The sequence below is a fragment of the Heloderma suspectum genome, chromosome 7 (assembly GCF_057233095.1).
Source record: "Heloderma suspectum isolate Gila_16-S chromosome 7, 16-S_ref, whole genome shotgun sequence".
In the NCBI taxonomy this organism is placed as follows: Eukaryota; Metazoa; Chordata; class Lepidosauria; order Squamata; family Helodermatidae; genus Heloderma; species Heloderma suspectum.
The window spans coordinates 4,450,853-4,467,574 of record NC_139464.1 but is presented as its reverse complement, the minus strand read 5'-3'; the positions used below and the strand labels follow the sequence as shown (position 1 = coordinate 4,467,574).

The 16,722-nt window shown below is 49.0% G+C and overlaps 1 protein-coding gene across 2 annotated transcripts in view; it reads right to left on the bottom strand.

Annotated features, from left to right (window-relative positions):
- Window positions 1-12,939, bottom strand: part of SMO (smoothened, frizzled class receptor) — a 39,965-nt gene extending 27,026 nt beyond the window's left edge. For both annotated transcript variants that reach the window (XM_084808927.1, XM_084808926.1), the window contains exon 1: window positions 12,601-12,939. In XM_084808927.1, coding sequence (XP_084665053.1) covers window positions 12,601-12,856 — 256 coding nt within the window. In that variant the 5' untranslated portion in view covers window positions 12,857-12,939. The remainder of the gene's footprint in view (window positions 1-12,600) is intronic.
- Window positions 12,940-16,722: the final 3,783 nt, after the last annotated feature.

Sequence of the window (16,722 nt, the reverse complement as noted above, 5' to 3'; positions counted from 1 at the left end):
CGAGTGTAGTCAAACGCGTACCCTGGATTTTAGGAAAGCTGATTTTAATAAACTCAGAACAATGATCAGTAAGGTCCCATGGCGAGTGACTCTAACGAGAAAAGGAGTCCAAGATGGATGGGAGCTTTTAAAAAAGGAAATTCTCAAGGCACAATTACAAACAATTCCAACAAGAAGAAAAGGTGGAAGACAACAGAAGAAGCCAATGTGGCTTCACAAAAAGCTTAGGGATGACCTGAAAACAAAAAAGGACACATATAGGAAGTGGAAGGAAGGCCAAGCAACAAAGGAAGAGTACAGGCAGGTAGCACAGAATTGCAGGGATGGCGTCAGGAAGGCTAAAGCCGAGAATGAGCTGAGGTTAGCGAGGGATGCTAAAAGCAACAAAAAGGCTTTCTTCAGCTACGTGCACAGTAAAAGACAGAGGAAAGAAATGGTGGTTCAGCTATTAAATAAGGATGGCAAAACAATAATAGATGACAAAAAAAAAAAGGCAGAAGTGCTCAATTCCTACTTTGGCTCAGTCTTCTCTAAAAAGAGGGTCCATGACCCCCCGGCAAAGACGAAGTACAAGCTGAAGGGGCAGGATTGCAGCTTGAGATTGATAGGCACATGGTCAAGGAACACCTCATTACTTTGAATGAGTTCAAATCTCCAGGGCCAGATGAACTGCATCCTAGAGGAATAAAGGAACTGGCAGAAGAACTCTCAGAACCACTTTATCTTTGAGAAATTTTGGAGGACGGAGGAAGTGCCAGATGACTGGAGGAGGGCTAATGTTGTCCTATCTTCAAAAAGGGAAAAAAGGAGGAACCTGGGAACTACAGACCAGTCAGTAAATATAGCAATCCATCAATACAAGCACCTTGAAAACAATGCAGTGATTCCTCGAAGCCAACATGGATTTGTCAAGAACAAATCCTGCCAGACAAATCTGATCTCATTTTTTGATCAAGTCACCTCCTTTGTGGATTGTGGGAATGCTGTGGACACCATATACCTCGACTTTAGACAAAGTGCCCCATGATAACCTGATGAGCAAACTAGCTCAAAGTGGGCTAGATGAAAGAACGATCCGGTGGATCCACAGTTGGCTACAGAATCGGACTCAAAGAGTGCTTCTCAGTGGGACCTTCTCAAACCGGGAAGAGGTAATGAGTGGCGTACCGCAGGGCTCAGTCCTGGGCCCAGTGCTCTTCAACATTTTTATGAATGACTTGGAGGAGGAGGTGCAGGGAATGCTGATCAAATCTGCAGATGACACAAAATTGGGCAGGATAGCCAATACTTTGGAAGGCACAAACAAAATTCAAAGTGATCTGGATAGACTGGAGCGCTGGGCAGAAAACAACAGAATGACCTTTCATTGGTATAAATGCCCAGTTCTGCACCTAGGAAAAAGAAACCAAATGCACAGTTACAAGATGGGGGATATGTGGCTCAACAACACTACCAGCGAGAAGGATCTTGGAATTGTTGTCGATGACAAGCTGAATATGAGCCAACGCTGTGATGTGGCTGCAAAAAAGGCAAAGGCTATTTGGGGCTGCATTAATAGAAGCATAGCTTCCAAATCCCGGGAAGTACTAGTTCCCCTCTGCTCAGCACTGGTTAGGCCTCATCTGGAGTACTGTGCCCAGTTCTGGGCACCACACTTTGAGAAGGATGCTGACAAACTGGAGAGGGTTCGGAGGAGGGCAACGAAGATGATCGGGGGACTGGAAACAAGGCCCTATGAAGAGAGACTTCTTGGCCAGACATCAGGAGAAACTTCCTGACTGTTAGAGCAATACAACAATGGAACCAACTACCTAGGGCGGTGGTGGGCTCTCCCACACTGGAGGCATTCAAGACGAGGCTGGACAGCCATCTGTCAGGGATGCTCTGACGTGGATTCCTGCACTGAGCAGGGGGTTGGTCTTGTAGACCCCTTCCAACCCTACTATCCTATGATTCAATGATCGCTGCCGCCAGCGGTCAGGGCTATGCATGCACAGGGAACTGACAATGCTGGATCCTGCCCCGAGGCTCCAAGGAAAGGGTGCCAGAGAGCTTATGGGGGTCCCTGTGGTTATAGAAAGATGCCTCCCAAAGAGACGAAAGCATCTGATCCTGAAGAGGCCCACCTGACCACTATCAAGAGGCTGAGATCCAATACGCAACTGTGGCACATGAACCCCTCTAAAGCCCAAAGCTCCTATCTCCAAGCCCATCTCGGGCACTGGTTGATTGACTGTATTTCTACACTCCCCTTCATGGATCACTGTCTTGTTGTGGCGAAGGGGCTTGCGTAACTCAGTGAAGCCATAAGCTATGCCGTGCAGGGCCACCCAAGATGGACAGGTCATGGCAGAGAGTTCTGACAAAATGTGGTCCACTGGAGAAGGAAATGGCAACCCACTCCAGTATTCTTGCCAAGAAAACCCCATGGAACGTATCACAAGGCTAAAAGATATGACGCCGGAAGATGAGCCCCTCAGGTCGGAAGGTGTCCAATATACTACTGGGGAAGAGCAGAGGGAATTTCCAAGTAGCGCCAGAAAGAGTGAAGCGGCTGGGCCAAAGCCGAAAGGACACTCAGCTGTGGATGTGTCTGGTGGTGAAAAGAAAATCTGATGCTGTAAAGAACAATATTGTTTAGGAACCTGGAATGTAAGATCAGTGAATCAAGGTAAGCTGGAGGTGGTCAAACATGAGATGGCAAGATTGAACATCGATATCTTGGGAATCAGCGAACTAAAATGGACAAGCATGGGCGAATTTAATTCAGGTGACCATCATATCTACTATTGTGGGCAAGAATCCCTTAGAAGAAATGGAGTAGCACTCATAGTCAACAAAAGGGTGGGGAAAGCAGTACTGGGGCACAATCTCAAAAACGACAGAATGATCTCAGTACGAATCCAAGGCAAACCATTCAACATCACAGTAATTCAAGTCTATGCCCCAACCACTAATGCCGAAGAAGCTGAGGTTGATCGGTTCTATGAAGACCTACAACACCTTCTAGAACTAACACCAAAAAAAGATGTCCTCTTCATCATAGGGGACTGGAATGCTAAAGTAGGAAGTCAAGAAATCACCGTGATAACAGGCAAGCATGGCCTTGGTGTACAAAATGAAGCAGGGCAAAGGCTAATAGAGTTTTGCCAAGAGAACACGCTGATCATAGCAAACACTCTTTTCCAACAGCACAAGAGACGACTCTACACATGGACATCACCAGATGGTCAATATCGAAATCAGATTGATTATGTCCTTTGCAGCCAAAGATGGAGAACCTCTATACAGTCAGTAAAAACAAGACCTGGAGCTGACTGTGACTCAGATCATGAGCTGCTTCTTGCAAAATTTCGGCTTAAAATGAAGAATGTAGGGAAAACCACTAAACCATTCAGGTATGACCTAAATCATATCCCTTATGAATATACAGTGGAGGTGAGGAATAGATTTAAGGGATTAGACCTGATAGACAGAGTGCCTGAGGAACTATGGACGGAGGTCCGTAACATTGTTCAGGAGGCAGCAACTCAATCCATCCCAAAGAAAAAGAAATGCAAGAAAGCCAAGTGGCTGTCTGATGAGGCTTTACAAGTAGCTGAGGAAAGAAGGGAAGCGAAAAGCAAGGGAGAAAGGGGAAGATATATCCAACTGAATGCAGACTTCCAGACAATAGCAAGGAGAGACAAGAAGGCCTTCTTAAATGAACAATGCAAAGAAATCGAGGAAAACAATAGAATGGGAAAGACTAGAGATCTTATCAAGAAAATTGGAGATCTCAAGGGAACTTTTTGTACAAAGACGGGCATGATAAAGGACAAAGAAGGCAGGGACCTAACAGAAGCAGATGAGGTTAAGAAGAGGTGGAAAGAATACACAGAAGAACTATACAGGAAAGATCTTAATGTCCCTGATAGCCATGTCACTGAACTTGAGCCGGACATCCTCAAGAGTGAAGCCAAGCGGGCCTTAGGAAGCATTACTAACAACAAAGCTAGCGGAAATGACAGTATTCCAGCTAAGCTATTTAAGATCCTAAAAGATGATGCTGTTAAAGTGCTGCAGTCAATATGCCAACAAATTTGGAACACCCAACAGTGGCCACAAAACTGGAAAAGGTCAGTTTACATTCCAATTCCAAAGAAGGGCAATGCCAAAGAGTGTTCAAACTACTGTACAATTGCGCTCATTTCACATGCCAGCAAGGTGATGCTCAAAATCCTACAAGCTAGGCTTCAGCAGTATGTGAACCGAGAACTACTGGAAGTACAAGCTGGGTTCCGAAGAGGCAGAGGAACTAGAGATCAAATCGCCAACATTCGCTGCATCATGGAGAAAGCAAGAGAATTCCAGAAAAACGTCTATTTCTGCTTCATTGACTACGCTAAAGCCTTTGATTGTGTGGATCACAACAAACTGTGGCAAATTCTTAAAGAGATGGGAGTACCAGACCACCTTACCTGTCTCCTGAGAAACCTGTACGAGGGTCAAGAAGCAACAGTAAGAACCAGACATGGAACAACCGATTGGTTCAAAATTGGGAAAGGAGTACGACAAGGCTGCATATTGTCACCCTGCTTATTTAACTTATATGCAGAGTACATCATGAGAAACGCCGGGCTGGATGAATCATAGGTCGGAATTAAGATTGCCGGGAGAATTATCAACAACCTCAGATATGCAGATGATACCACCCTAATGGCAGAAAGCGAAGAAGATCTAAAGAGCCTCTTGTTGAGGGTGAAAGAGGAGAGTGCAAAAGCTGGTTTGAAACTCAACATTAAAAAAACGACGATCATGGCATCTGGCCCCATCACTTCCTGGCATATAGAAGGGGAAGAAATGGAAGCAGTGACAGATTTTACTTTCTTGGGCTCCAAGATCACCGCAGACGGTGACTGTAGCCATGAAATTAAAAGACGCTTGCTCCTTGGGAGGAAAGCTATGGCCAGCGTAGACAGCATAGTAAGAAGCAGAGACATCACCTTGCTGACAAAGGTCCGTCTAATCAAAGCTATGGCTTTCCCAGTACTAATGTATGGCTGCGAGAGCTGGACTATAAGGAAGGCTGAGCGCCGAAGAATCGATGCTTTCGAACTGTGGTGCTGGAGAAGACTCTTACGAGTCCCCTGGACTGCAAGGAGGTCAAATCAGTCCATCCTAAAGGAAATCAACCCTGACTGCTCACTGGAAGGACAGATACTGAAGCTGAAGCTCAAATATTTTGGCCACCTAATGCGAAGAGAAAACTCCCTGGAAAAGACCCTGATGCTGGGAAAGATTGAAGGCAAAAGGAGAAGGGGACGGCAGAGGATGAGATGGCTAGGTAGCATCACTGAGGCAATGAATATGGACTTAAGCACACTCCGGGAGAGAGCGGACGACAGGAAGGCCTGGTGTGCTATAGTCCATGGTGTTACGAAGAGTTTTACACGACTTAACAACTGAACAACAACAAATTTCTACACTGCTTTTCTGAAACCAATCAAGGCGGTTTACAAAAAGTCCAGGGGAAAAAAATCACAATAAATAAAAACATAGAAGAACATTAAAAAAACAACCTTAAAAATTGAATTGGAATCAGATTTGTCATGTTTCTTTTACCTATATTTAGTAAGCAAAATTAAGGGTGGAATCCTATGCAAGTTTAGAGAAAGAAAAGTCCTAAAATTCCCAGCATGCCCCAGCCAGTATGACTGGCTGGAGGGATGCTGAGAATTGTAGGATTTTTTTCTGTCTAAAAATTAGGGATGTACAGATTTTGTTAAATGCCTTCCATCTGTGTTTCACGGGTTGTCAGGAATCCTTTGTTCCATCATCTGCTCATTGACAGAATCTGATTTTTTTTAGGTATGTATGAGAAGCATTCCATCTGCACAAGTACGCATACGTGCAAAGTTGCACAAATCCCCCCAAAAGTTAAAAAACAGTCCCTAAGTCCACAGAATCTGAGTGATTTGAAAAAATCCAGCCTGCTGCGGAACCACAGGTCAGATTCATAGAAATCCAAACTAATTTGAATCCATTGCAGATTTCTCCAACGTCCATATGAAACATATATGGGATTGCGCCCTAATGGGCCCATCAGGAAAGCACTGAACAATAACCCAACTGCAAGAATCCAGGTCAAATGCTGCCTCTTTAAGATTTCTCTGTTTCAGAGCTGTGGCGGAACCGGGGACAGGAAGTGGGGCCAGTATGGGAATAAAAGTATGGCCCAACGCATGGTCTGAAGGTGCATGAGGCAGCCACCTTGCTGAAGCTAAGCAGGTCTGGGTCTGGTCAGTGCTTGAAGGGGGACCACCTGGGAATCCCATGTAGCCACCTTGAGTTCCACAATGTAAGAAAGGTGGGATATAAATGTTATAAATAATAATAAAAGGGCACACTCTGGCTCGTTGTCTGCTATCTGGCCTTGGTTGCATGTACTCCGGTTCCTGATCTTACTTTGGGGCCTGACAGTGACCGTTCTGAGAAGATCTCCCTGTTTCTTGCGTAGACTGTGATTACGGACTGTACTTGCCTTCTGCTTCCTGCAACAGCTGGATGAGCCCAGCCAATACGTACTAAGACTAGATGGTCACAAGCGATGAGTTTTCTGGAAAATTTCAAACTGGAAAATATTCCAGAAGCATTGCCAGACTGTTTTTTCCTGCTGCCCTAAATCATTTTGGGTCAGATTTGGCATGTTTCTTTGACCTATACTTAGTAAGCAAAACTAAATATTCCACGGTTTACTTTGAAGTTATTTTTATTGGAATACTTGTAAATGTTTTTAAGATATAGCATGCACTTTTTTAGCACTGTTTAAGTCCGATGTGTTGGACTACAGTTCTCTGGCCATGGACCTTGCTGGCTGGGGCTTCTGGGAGTTGTAGTCTAAAACATCTGGAGGGGACCAGGTCACCCACACATGCCAGTTAGGCTCCTTATGAAAGTGAACTGGTACCTACCTATGTGTAACACCCTTTTCTTGCTAAGTGTGCAATCCTATACATGTTTAGGCTGAAAAAAAAGTCCTACAACCCCCAGCATTCCCCAGCCAGCATGCTGAGAGTTGTAGGACTTTTTCTGTCTAAGCACGCATAGGATTGTACCCTAAATCTCATTTGTTGCTTTGTACCTTGTTCTCCAGTTTGAAAACGTTTTGTATTTTTCACCAATTGTCCTCAAGTGCTTGCAGTCCTTCCCCACTTAGTACCAACTGCGAATCTGCTAAGTATATCAATCACTCCTCCCAAATCAGTGGACCCACCCCCAACTAGTCACCTGTTTTGCCACCTCGCACTGCACAGCCAACAAGGTTTCCTAGGAAGGTGTCATGTGGAACCAGGGCAAAACCTGGTTGAAGTTAAGATATACGAATTGCATTCCCCTTGACTACTAAATCAAGGTGCTGATCAAGGGAGCAGGGCCGGCTCTGCTGTAAGGCAGAGTGAGTCTGCTGCTTCAGGCGGCAGATGCTATGGGGGGCCATGGATGCCTCCCCAGCTGTTCCTCCTGAGCCTCCCCTGGCTGTTTCCCCATAGCCATTCTGATCTGCGTGAGTCAGTATCCCAGGAGCAGCAAGACTCGCTTTTTGCTTGCCTGGGCTGGCTCTATCTCTCTCTCATTCACTTATTTATTCGTGGCATTTACATACCACTGAATATAATAAAATATCTCCGTGGCTCTTGCCTAGTGGCCTTCTCCCAGCGTGACACAAATGGCACCTTTGGGAAAGGCCCCTGACCGAATGAACAGGCAGAGAGGCACCGAGTCCAGGCCATGCACTCCTGCAGGCATCACATGTATGCAAGAATTGCCCTGCACATATGATGCATGCTGGCACTGCAGCTGCTGCACTGCAGCGTGAGTGTGCGAACAGGCAGCGAGCAGGCGCCTGTGGAGCGGTAAGCGAGTGGCAAGGAGGCAGAGCTGGGCCCTGGGTCTCCTAAGCGAGACTGCTGTGCTTAGAGGTAGCGGAGGATGCCGGCCCGTCGTCACCAATATCAAAGTAAGAGTCAACTGCCAGTTCGATTGGCTTCTATACATGGGATGGGGCCGCCATCTTGCCCTTTGCTTTGGGCAGCCAAAGGCCTTGGGCCAGCCCTGCAAGGGAAGACACTCAGATTGGCTTTGCAGATAGTTACGAATAAAAAACACAGATTTTCAGTGAGACATGTGGAGAACTCCCTGATAGGGATACAGATCCCTGCATGCATGGCACTGGAAAATCAGGTTCTGGACATACTCCACATCCTAAAGAAAGGTGGACGCAGAGGCGACCAATCTTGCAGCAGTTGCAATGGTTAACTTCTGGTCTTGATTCTAAGTGCTCGTTGTAACCTTTAAAGCCCCTCACAGCATCAGCCCTGCATTGTAACAGGACTGCCTCTCTCAATATTTATCCCTACATCAGGTTTTTAAAACCTACATCAAGTGCCTTGCTCCATGTTCCATTACTGAATAAGGTCAAGTCAAGCTCAGCAAGCCACAGGGCCTTTTATGTGGTGGCCCCATGATTGTGGAATAGTCTTCCACTAAACACATCCCCGATGGCTTTAGAAGTTGGAATACTTTTCTATTTAGAAAGGTGTTGGGAAGCAAAAATCAGCTGGGCAGGAACTTAATTTGCTGCTATTTTGGGATGTTTTTAATTATGTTTTATTAATAGAGGGGGTGTATTGTGATTTTAATTATGCTTGCAAGCCACCTTGAGTGTAGGATGGGGCCAGAGGGCTACACATATTTTAAACAAATACATTTCCCAGTTGGGGCTGTGCTAGGCAATCCAAGCAGGATGGTCTGGATAGAGAGGTGCAAACTACCCGAGGTCCAGTCGGGGGGGGGGGGGCTGCTGTGGGTAAATCTGGGTTGCTTGGGGCTCTGCAGATTTCCTGGCATGTCCTCCGATTTCGCAAGGGGGTTTTCTGACTTTGAAGAGGGCAAGATATGTGAATTGTGGCTACAGTTAGCATATCGTGGGCAAATTACAGCCATAACTAGCGTATCTTATGCCATTTGCAGCCATAAAGTGCTTGCTTGTATGTAAATTGCGGCAGTTAAGGAGAGCCAGTCCGCTGCAGAATCCAACCTCATTGGAGTCCATCATAGATTTCTCCAGCATCCCCAGATCTGGACATTAAAACATGGGGCAGGAACATTTAAAACAGGGGACAAGAGACAGGGAGGGTTGCCAAAGTGTCTATGCATCCATGGAGCTATGTGGAAGATGGTGGTCTGGGGCTCATCTCTGGAAAAACTGCAGGATCACAAGAACAAGGGTTCCTACCTACCCACCACAGAAAGCATCGCTATGTAGGAGAGTTGCAGAGTTGTTCTATATGATGAATTTTCATACAGGTAAAGTTGTCTTTTCATAGACTCATAGAATAGTAGGGTTGGAAGGGGCCTACAAGGCCATCAAGTCCAACCCCCTGCTCAATGCAGGAATCCAAGTCAGAGCATCCCTGGCAGATGGCTGTCCAGCCTCGTCTTGAATGCCTCCAGCGTGGGAGAGCCCACCACCTCCCTATGTCATGGGTTCCATTATCGTATTGCTCTAATAGTCAGGAAGTTTCTCCTGATGTCCAGCCAGAATATGGCTTCCTGTCACTTGAGCCCATGATTCCGTGTCCTGCACTCTGGGATGATCGAGAAAAGATCCTGGCCTTCCTGTCTGAGACAACCTTTCAAGGACTTGAAGAGCGCTATCCTATCTCCCCTCAGTCTTCTCTTCTCAAGGCTAAGCATGCCCAGTTCTTTCAGTCTCTCTTCATAGGGCTTTGTTTTAGATCATCATAGACAATATTGACACTATCCTCCTCGGAGCTGCTGTTCCTGTCTGTGTTACCTGTGTGAACATCTGTTGCATGTGGTTTACAGCTCTAAGGATTCCTTTGGGCCCAGGAATGTTCCGAACAGCAACGCGCTTATCCTAACCATCACATCAAAGAAGCAAGGGCACAACTCAACGAGTCTGAATCGCCCTCAGAAACCCAGCTGCACCTGCTGCATTTACTCAGAGGAGCTTTGGGAAATGCACTCTGCATATGCTCCAAGCTGGTCTTCTCAAATATTATTGCTTTGAAAAATTCCAGGAAAAAATGCTGTCAAGAAAAATGAATTCTGGGGCCAAGCCCTGGTGGGGTGGGCTCCTTATCTCAAATTAGGCCCTGCCCCCAAATGTCTTTGCTTGCAGTGCCCCCCCTGACATCCCGGCCTGCTGTGTGCAACACCTTCCAATTTATCACTAAGCCTGGAGTTTCTGAAGGGATCTGTATTAGTCTGTTGTAACGAAAACAAGAGATTGCCTGGAGGCACCGTAAAGACAAACACATTTGGCGTGGCATGAAATTTCATGGACTAGAGTCGACTGCATCTGATCTCTGTGATACAGCCTGCTGTTGCTGGCGGGTAATCTTTTTTTACCCGCCAGCAAACCAACTTTTTTGGTTGGGCGGCTACCTAAAGCAAGGCTGTGAAAGGAAAGCGTCATTGTGCAGGATGGACTATTGTTTCCTGTTAGAGTGGTTTTGGCTGGGAGCATCAGGTGACAACAAGTGATGTTCTGCAACTCTCTCTTTTACGTCTACCCTGGGGACACAAACACAGGGACCAGACCCTGCAACAAGTAGAGATGTAAAATTTCCAAAAAAATTGAGGCCATGGGAAAAAAAACATTTCCCCATTTTTTTCTGGGAAAAAACTGAAATTTTGGGAAAAATTTAAAAATAGTGGTTAAGACGCTGAACTGCAGACCGGAAGGTCGGCAGGTCAGCAGTTCGAGACCCGAGTGCCACGTGACGGAGTGAGCTCCCGTCTTCAGTCCCAGCTTCTGCCAACCTAGCAGTTCGAAAGCAAGAAATTGCAAGTAGATAAATAGGTACTGTCTCGGCGGGAAAGGTAACAGCGTTCCGTGCACCTCGGTGTTCAGTCATGCCGGCCACATGACCACGGAAGCGTCTTCGGACAGCGCTGGCTCTTCGGCTTAGAAACGGGGATGAGCACCGCACCCTAGAGTCGGACACGACTGGTTGGGGACACCTTTACCTTTTTACAGCTCTAAAGTCACTAAAAGTCACTTTGTTGCTTTAAGACAGCCTTCCCCAACCTGGTGTCCTCTAGTTATTTTGGCCTTCAGCCCCCATCATCCTCAGGCAGCATGTCCAATAGCCAGGAATGCTGGGCACTGTAGTCCAAAACATCCAGAGGGCACCAGGTTGGGGAGGGCTGCTTTAGGAACATGAAGCAGCCTTTCTGTTCCTAAAGTTATTTTATGTATAACTTAGTTTGCTCCTAAAATTACAATTATATTTTAAAACTTTGCTACAAAATCTAACCAGAACAAGCCCAGAAACACAGGACTCTACAAAAAAAACCCAAAATTTAAATAATGGGCATTTACTGTCAAGAATGTACAGTGGTGACTCTGCTCACATGTTGGGAAACTGAACATAAATGTGTATCAGTAAAATATACTTTAGATCAATAATTTTAATAAGGAATGAAATAACTATGCTGGAAACTTTACAGAGATTTTAAAAAAAAGTATTTTCCCCATTGCTTCATTATTTATAGACATTTTACATCTCCAGTCTTTCTATAAAAGTGTTCTTATTACATAGTTTTTAGAAATCATTTTGCAGGGAGTAAAGGCTGGGTAACAATATATAAATACTCTGTCTTAAATTCTAAAAGAAAATATTTCAAAATCCAAAGCTATTCCATTTTTCGGTCCTCAGAAAAACTGTCCTCAGAAAAAAATGAGAAAAAAGGTTTTTTCCCCAAGTGTTTCCGTTTTTTTTTTCTAGGCCTTCACATCTCTAGCAACAAGCCCAGATACATATTCTGTCCTTGTCTCTACTCTGGCAACACCATTACTGGACTAAATCGTGTCAGTCACAACACCAGGGCCTCACTCATCCACCCAGCTTACAGTGTGACATCTGCCATCATCTTCTGAATTCCGCCTGGGGCAAGCAAGTCCCCCTCCACACCAGGCTTTCCCAATCTGCCAGTGACCTTACTGTGGCTATTCTTGAACAACAGTAACTTCAGTGGGGAACTCCAGAGTGGAACTGCCAACTTACCAGGAGGTTCAGTTCTGTCACCTGTGGCCTGAATCGAGATTCCGGGTTTTATCCCACAACACCCGTTCACTAACTGATCGATGCCAGGGTGTTAATCAACACTATTTTGTAAGTGGTCGCGCAGGTGTATTACACAGGCCTGAGTCTAACCTAGTGCTCGCTGTCTGAGGCTCCTGCCTTTCCTTCCCCGCAGAATTCTTCCTGCTGAGGGTTCCCCCCTTCCCCTCCCCACACCGCGCTGGGCCTGCTCGTGGGCGCCCATACGCGCCCGCGCCAGCCCAAGCGGCGCTCCGCGCGCCCCTGGAAGCGGGCCCTGGTCCGCCGCGCTCATCCGCCATCACAGACGCGCTCGCGCTGAAGCGGCCCGACGCCAGCCCTACTTGGCGCGGGCCCCTTGGGCTGAGCGGGGCTGGAGTTCGACTGACGGCGGACAAGCGCCCTTCCGGGCCCCCCGCCAGGGCCGGCTCCTGCGCGCCCCTTCGGCGACGCCCCCGCCCCCGCCCCGCCCCGCCCTCGGCCGCCTTACCGGACCAGAGGAGCAGCTTGTCGCGCGCCTCCGCCTGCGAGCGGGAGTCGCCGGCCAGGAGCGTGGAGGTGGCGCCGTAGGGCAGCGGCGAGCCCAGGCACTCGCCCCGCTGGAGCGCCTCGCAGGGCGCGTCGCGCCGGCACCGCGCCTCGCCGCCGCCCGCCGCGCTGCCGTTGAGCGGGGCCGCCGCGCCGCCGAGGGGGCCCAGCCAGAGCGCGAGCAGCGCCCCGAGCAGGCGCCGGCCGCCGGGGGCCATGGGCCGCCGCCCCGCGCCGCGCGCCTAGGGCGCAGCCGGCGGGCCAAGCGCGGCGCCTCGCCCCGGCCTCCGCGGGCCCGACGGGGCGGCCGGCCCAGGGGGCAGCGCCGGGGAGCGGGGCCCGTCGGAGGCCATCCTCCGGCGGGCCTCCCCGCGCCCGGGCGGAGCGCCGAGCCGCGTCCTCTCCTCCGCCCCCCGGTGGGGCCGCTCTTGCCCGGGAAGGCCGGGCGGCGCCCCGGGCCTCGCCGCTCGCCCTGCCCCGCCGCCGCTCGGCGCAGCTCTTCGCCCGCCGAAACTTTCCAGAAACTTTGCTCGATCTTGGGCCGAAGTTCCCCGGCGGGCGCCGCAAACGCTGGGCCCTTCGCTCCTTCGCTCGTCCGCCGCAGGGAAGCGCCGCTGCTCGGCGCGGGGCAGCTCTTTGTTGCTCTGCTGCTTTCTCAAGAATGCGGCGGCGGCGGCGGCGGCGGCGGGAGCCAAGAAGACGGCGCCTCGCTCGCCGCCTCCCCCTTCCGCCGCCGCAATGGAAGCGCGGCAGCGTGGGGGGCGAGGAGGGGCGGCGGCCGGGCCGGGCCGGGGCCGGAGGGGCGCTGGACACGGGGCGCCTCCGGACGCCTCCCTTCGGGGGAGCAAGACCGGCCCGACACAGCTGGGCGGGCGGGCGGGCGGGGCGGGGAGGGGAGGCTGAGCCGCAGCTGGAGAGATCCCGACGGAAAGGCCCGGCGCGCGGGAAAGCCAGGGGCTCGGGAAAGCCCACATCAGTCCTACTTCGCGTAGACCCATGGAAATGGATGTGACACGTTAGTCATGACCCGCTTAAGTCCCTTTCTCCCCTTTGAGTAAGACTTGAGTTGGATTTACCCACAGAGCCCGGAAACTTTTTCCCCGCCACCCCCGCCGCAAAGCTTTGTGAGTTTCTGCTCGCGTTTAGACGCTATGAGCAAGTCCGGCTCCCAACGTTCGGTCACAGCCTGGCGGGACCGAGGACTGGACACGGGCGGGGCCATGCAGATGAAGGGGGTTCTCCAGGGCGGCCCCCCAGCCCAGTATTATGGTCGACTGCGCCATTTCAGTGTCTCCCCCCTCGCCGCCGCCCCATCGCTGTCGTCGAGGGTTGCCGCGTATTCCTGAGTTCTAAGCGGAGAAGCTCGGATCGGGACGCGCACTGGGGTTGTCTCCGCATGGCTTCTTTTTTTCCTGAGCTGGCCCCAGGAGGAGACCCCCACACACACGCGCACGTCCCCCAAGCGGATTGAAAAATGCTCGCAACTGTCCAAACCCCGAACTTTGGGGGACGGTTCACCCAATCCCATTTGCGGGAGGCACGAGCAGTCCTTATGCATGTGTGAACACGCCTAAGGTGGGAAACGGACAATCACAAGGGAGATCTGAAATAAAGCGTTCAGCGGAGGCTGGTGGCTCCGATGTCAGTGGGGTGGTGAATCCGCTCCAGGTGTCAGTACTCTACACCTTGGAGAGCTCCTTTAGACTTCTGGCTGGGTCTGACACCTGGAGCGGGTTCACCGCCCCACTGACATCGGAGCCACCAGCCTCCGCTGCAAACGTCGCACTGTGGAGTGTGTCTGTTCAATGTGCCTGCCAGCCAGCCACCCGGGATACTCCCATTTCACCCCCTGGTTTCTCCCCCCCCCCATATTCTGTGGCCACTAAGCACATGCTCAGCCCTGATTGGATTATTTGGGGTAGGGACTGCCCCCCCTCAGGTGTTTTTCCCACCTAAAGAGGTTTTCCATACTTGTGCAAACCCTGGGGTCCCTCTGAGCATGCTGGTACATTCCTCATGTGTTTCAGTGGCCTGGGTTTGACTATAATCCTGTTGGCACTTACCAACTGCGTCTGCTATTAAAGGGAGTGATAGTGATGACCTGGCCAGCAACAATTCCCACTGTGAATGCGGTTGGAGAAGAGTGGCGCCACAGTTGTGGCTAGTACCAGCATACCTGGTTCCCATGTCTCTCAGTTTTACATGTGTAAGGAATGTCTTTCTATTTGGCAAATATAGAAAGTTAACAGGAAGTGCTTTTCTTTTTTACACTTTCCACACCACCACGCAGAGGTTTGTCATTTTATTTAAATGCGTTATATTTCTTCAGAATTATCCTCAATGTGGCCATGAAGGGACAGGAGTTCTAAGATGCTCATGCTGACACAGGTAGTGTTCCAAGGCAGGTAAATAAGGGAGGCCCAGAAATTGCAGGGAGGAAAAGGGAGGAGAAGAATTACATCAAGCCAAAATTATATCAAGTGTGTGCGTGTGTGAAAGTGTTATGCAAAAAGACAGGCAGTCACAGCCCAGTCAGGAATCTGCTGGAACTGAATTTACTAGCGCTGAGTAAAGGCATATCAAATCAGCCTCCCCCAACCTGGTGCCCTCCAGATGTTTTGAACTTCTGGTCCCATCAGCCCCAGCCAGCATGGCCAATGATCAGGAATCCTGGGACTTGTAACCCAAAACATCTGGAGGGCACCCAGGTGGGGAAGCCTGAGAAAAGTGATTGTGCTGGAACAGTGGAGGCTGGTGGCTCTGATGTCAGTGGGTGGTGAATCTGCTCTGGGCTGGGGTTGAGTCAGAAGAACTCTAAAGGAGTTATCCAGCATGCTCCTTTAGAGTTCTGACTAAAACCTGGAGTGGATTCACCACCCACAGACATCGGAGCCACCAGCCTTCACTGTGCTGGAGAAGCAAATGAGTAGAAGTGACAACACGTTTCAACCAAAAGCCCTTCCCTTCCCTTGCCTTGCTGCCACCCTTTCTCTCACCACTCAATATGCTTCATTAATGGCCCCTTTAATGTTGGGGGGGGGGATATCCTTAAAAACAATGTTGGCAATTCAGTGAAGCTTTCCAAGAGCTGAGCTGGCTAGCTCGCAACTAAGCACTTTGCAAGACAGCTGTCTGCAAGCTTTGCAAGTCCGCAGTTTGTTGGAAAGTTAATTAAGGATGCAGTCCTATGCATGTTGGATGGGGCATGCTGGGAGTTGTAGGACATTTTTCTGTCTCAACATGCATAGGATGGCACCCTAAGATAACTTTGCTAAACCTAAGCTTCAAGATTCTAACATCTAGTATGGCCTGCATGTCCAAGTTGGTCAATGTTAGAATTTTCTAGTCTTGAAGATGCCACAGGACTCCCTTGTTTTTGCTAACATGGCTACTCTGTTTTTAGATCTGAGAAGACTAGCAGCTCAGGCTTACTTAGTTTAGTTCAAGGGGCCCTCCACATAATGATGGACTACTACTCCCATCATCCCTCACCATTCACCAGGCTGATGAGAACTAGAGTCCAACAACATCTGGAGGACCACAGGTTTCCCAGCCCCAGCTTAGTTTAAGTGATTTATAGTTCACCATACCAAAAACTAAACAAAAGACAAGCCCATTTGAAGCAGCTGAGAAACTACATATGGAATACAAAATGCAATCCAAATTAAGGAAACATGAGTCCGATACATAATTATAAAAGTACCAACCAATTTACAAAAGCCAGGGCCTTGATGAAATACATCACCAATTCATTAAAAACTCACTAAAAGCTTTCCTTAAAAAGGATTGCACTGTATTTGGTAAAGTTATTGTAGTAACTCCTTAATTAGCTCATCTACCAGGAAGCTAAAGAGGGGATACACAGACTATAATTCACCGACAGAACAGAATTATATTTAAATCCATTCTTCAGCCTTAACAGTGCAGCAATATGGAGCCTCTGAAATGTTCCATGCTTTGATTGCACATTAATGAATATGAATGGAACAAACAGTAGAATTGGTTTCCTTGCTGGATCGGACCAAAGCCCCCCTGCTCCAACATTCTGGGCTGGAGGAAGACTTCCCTTCAGTTGGAGGAAGAC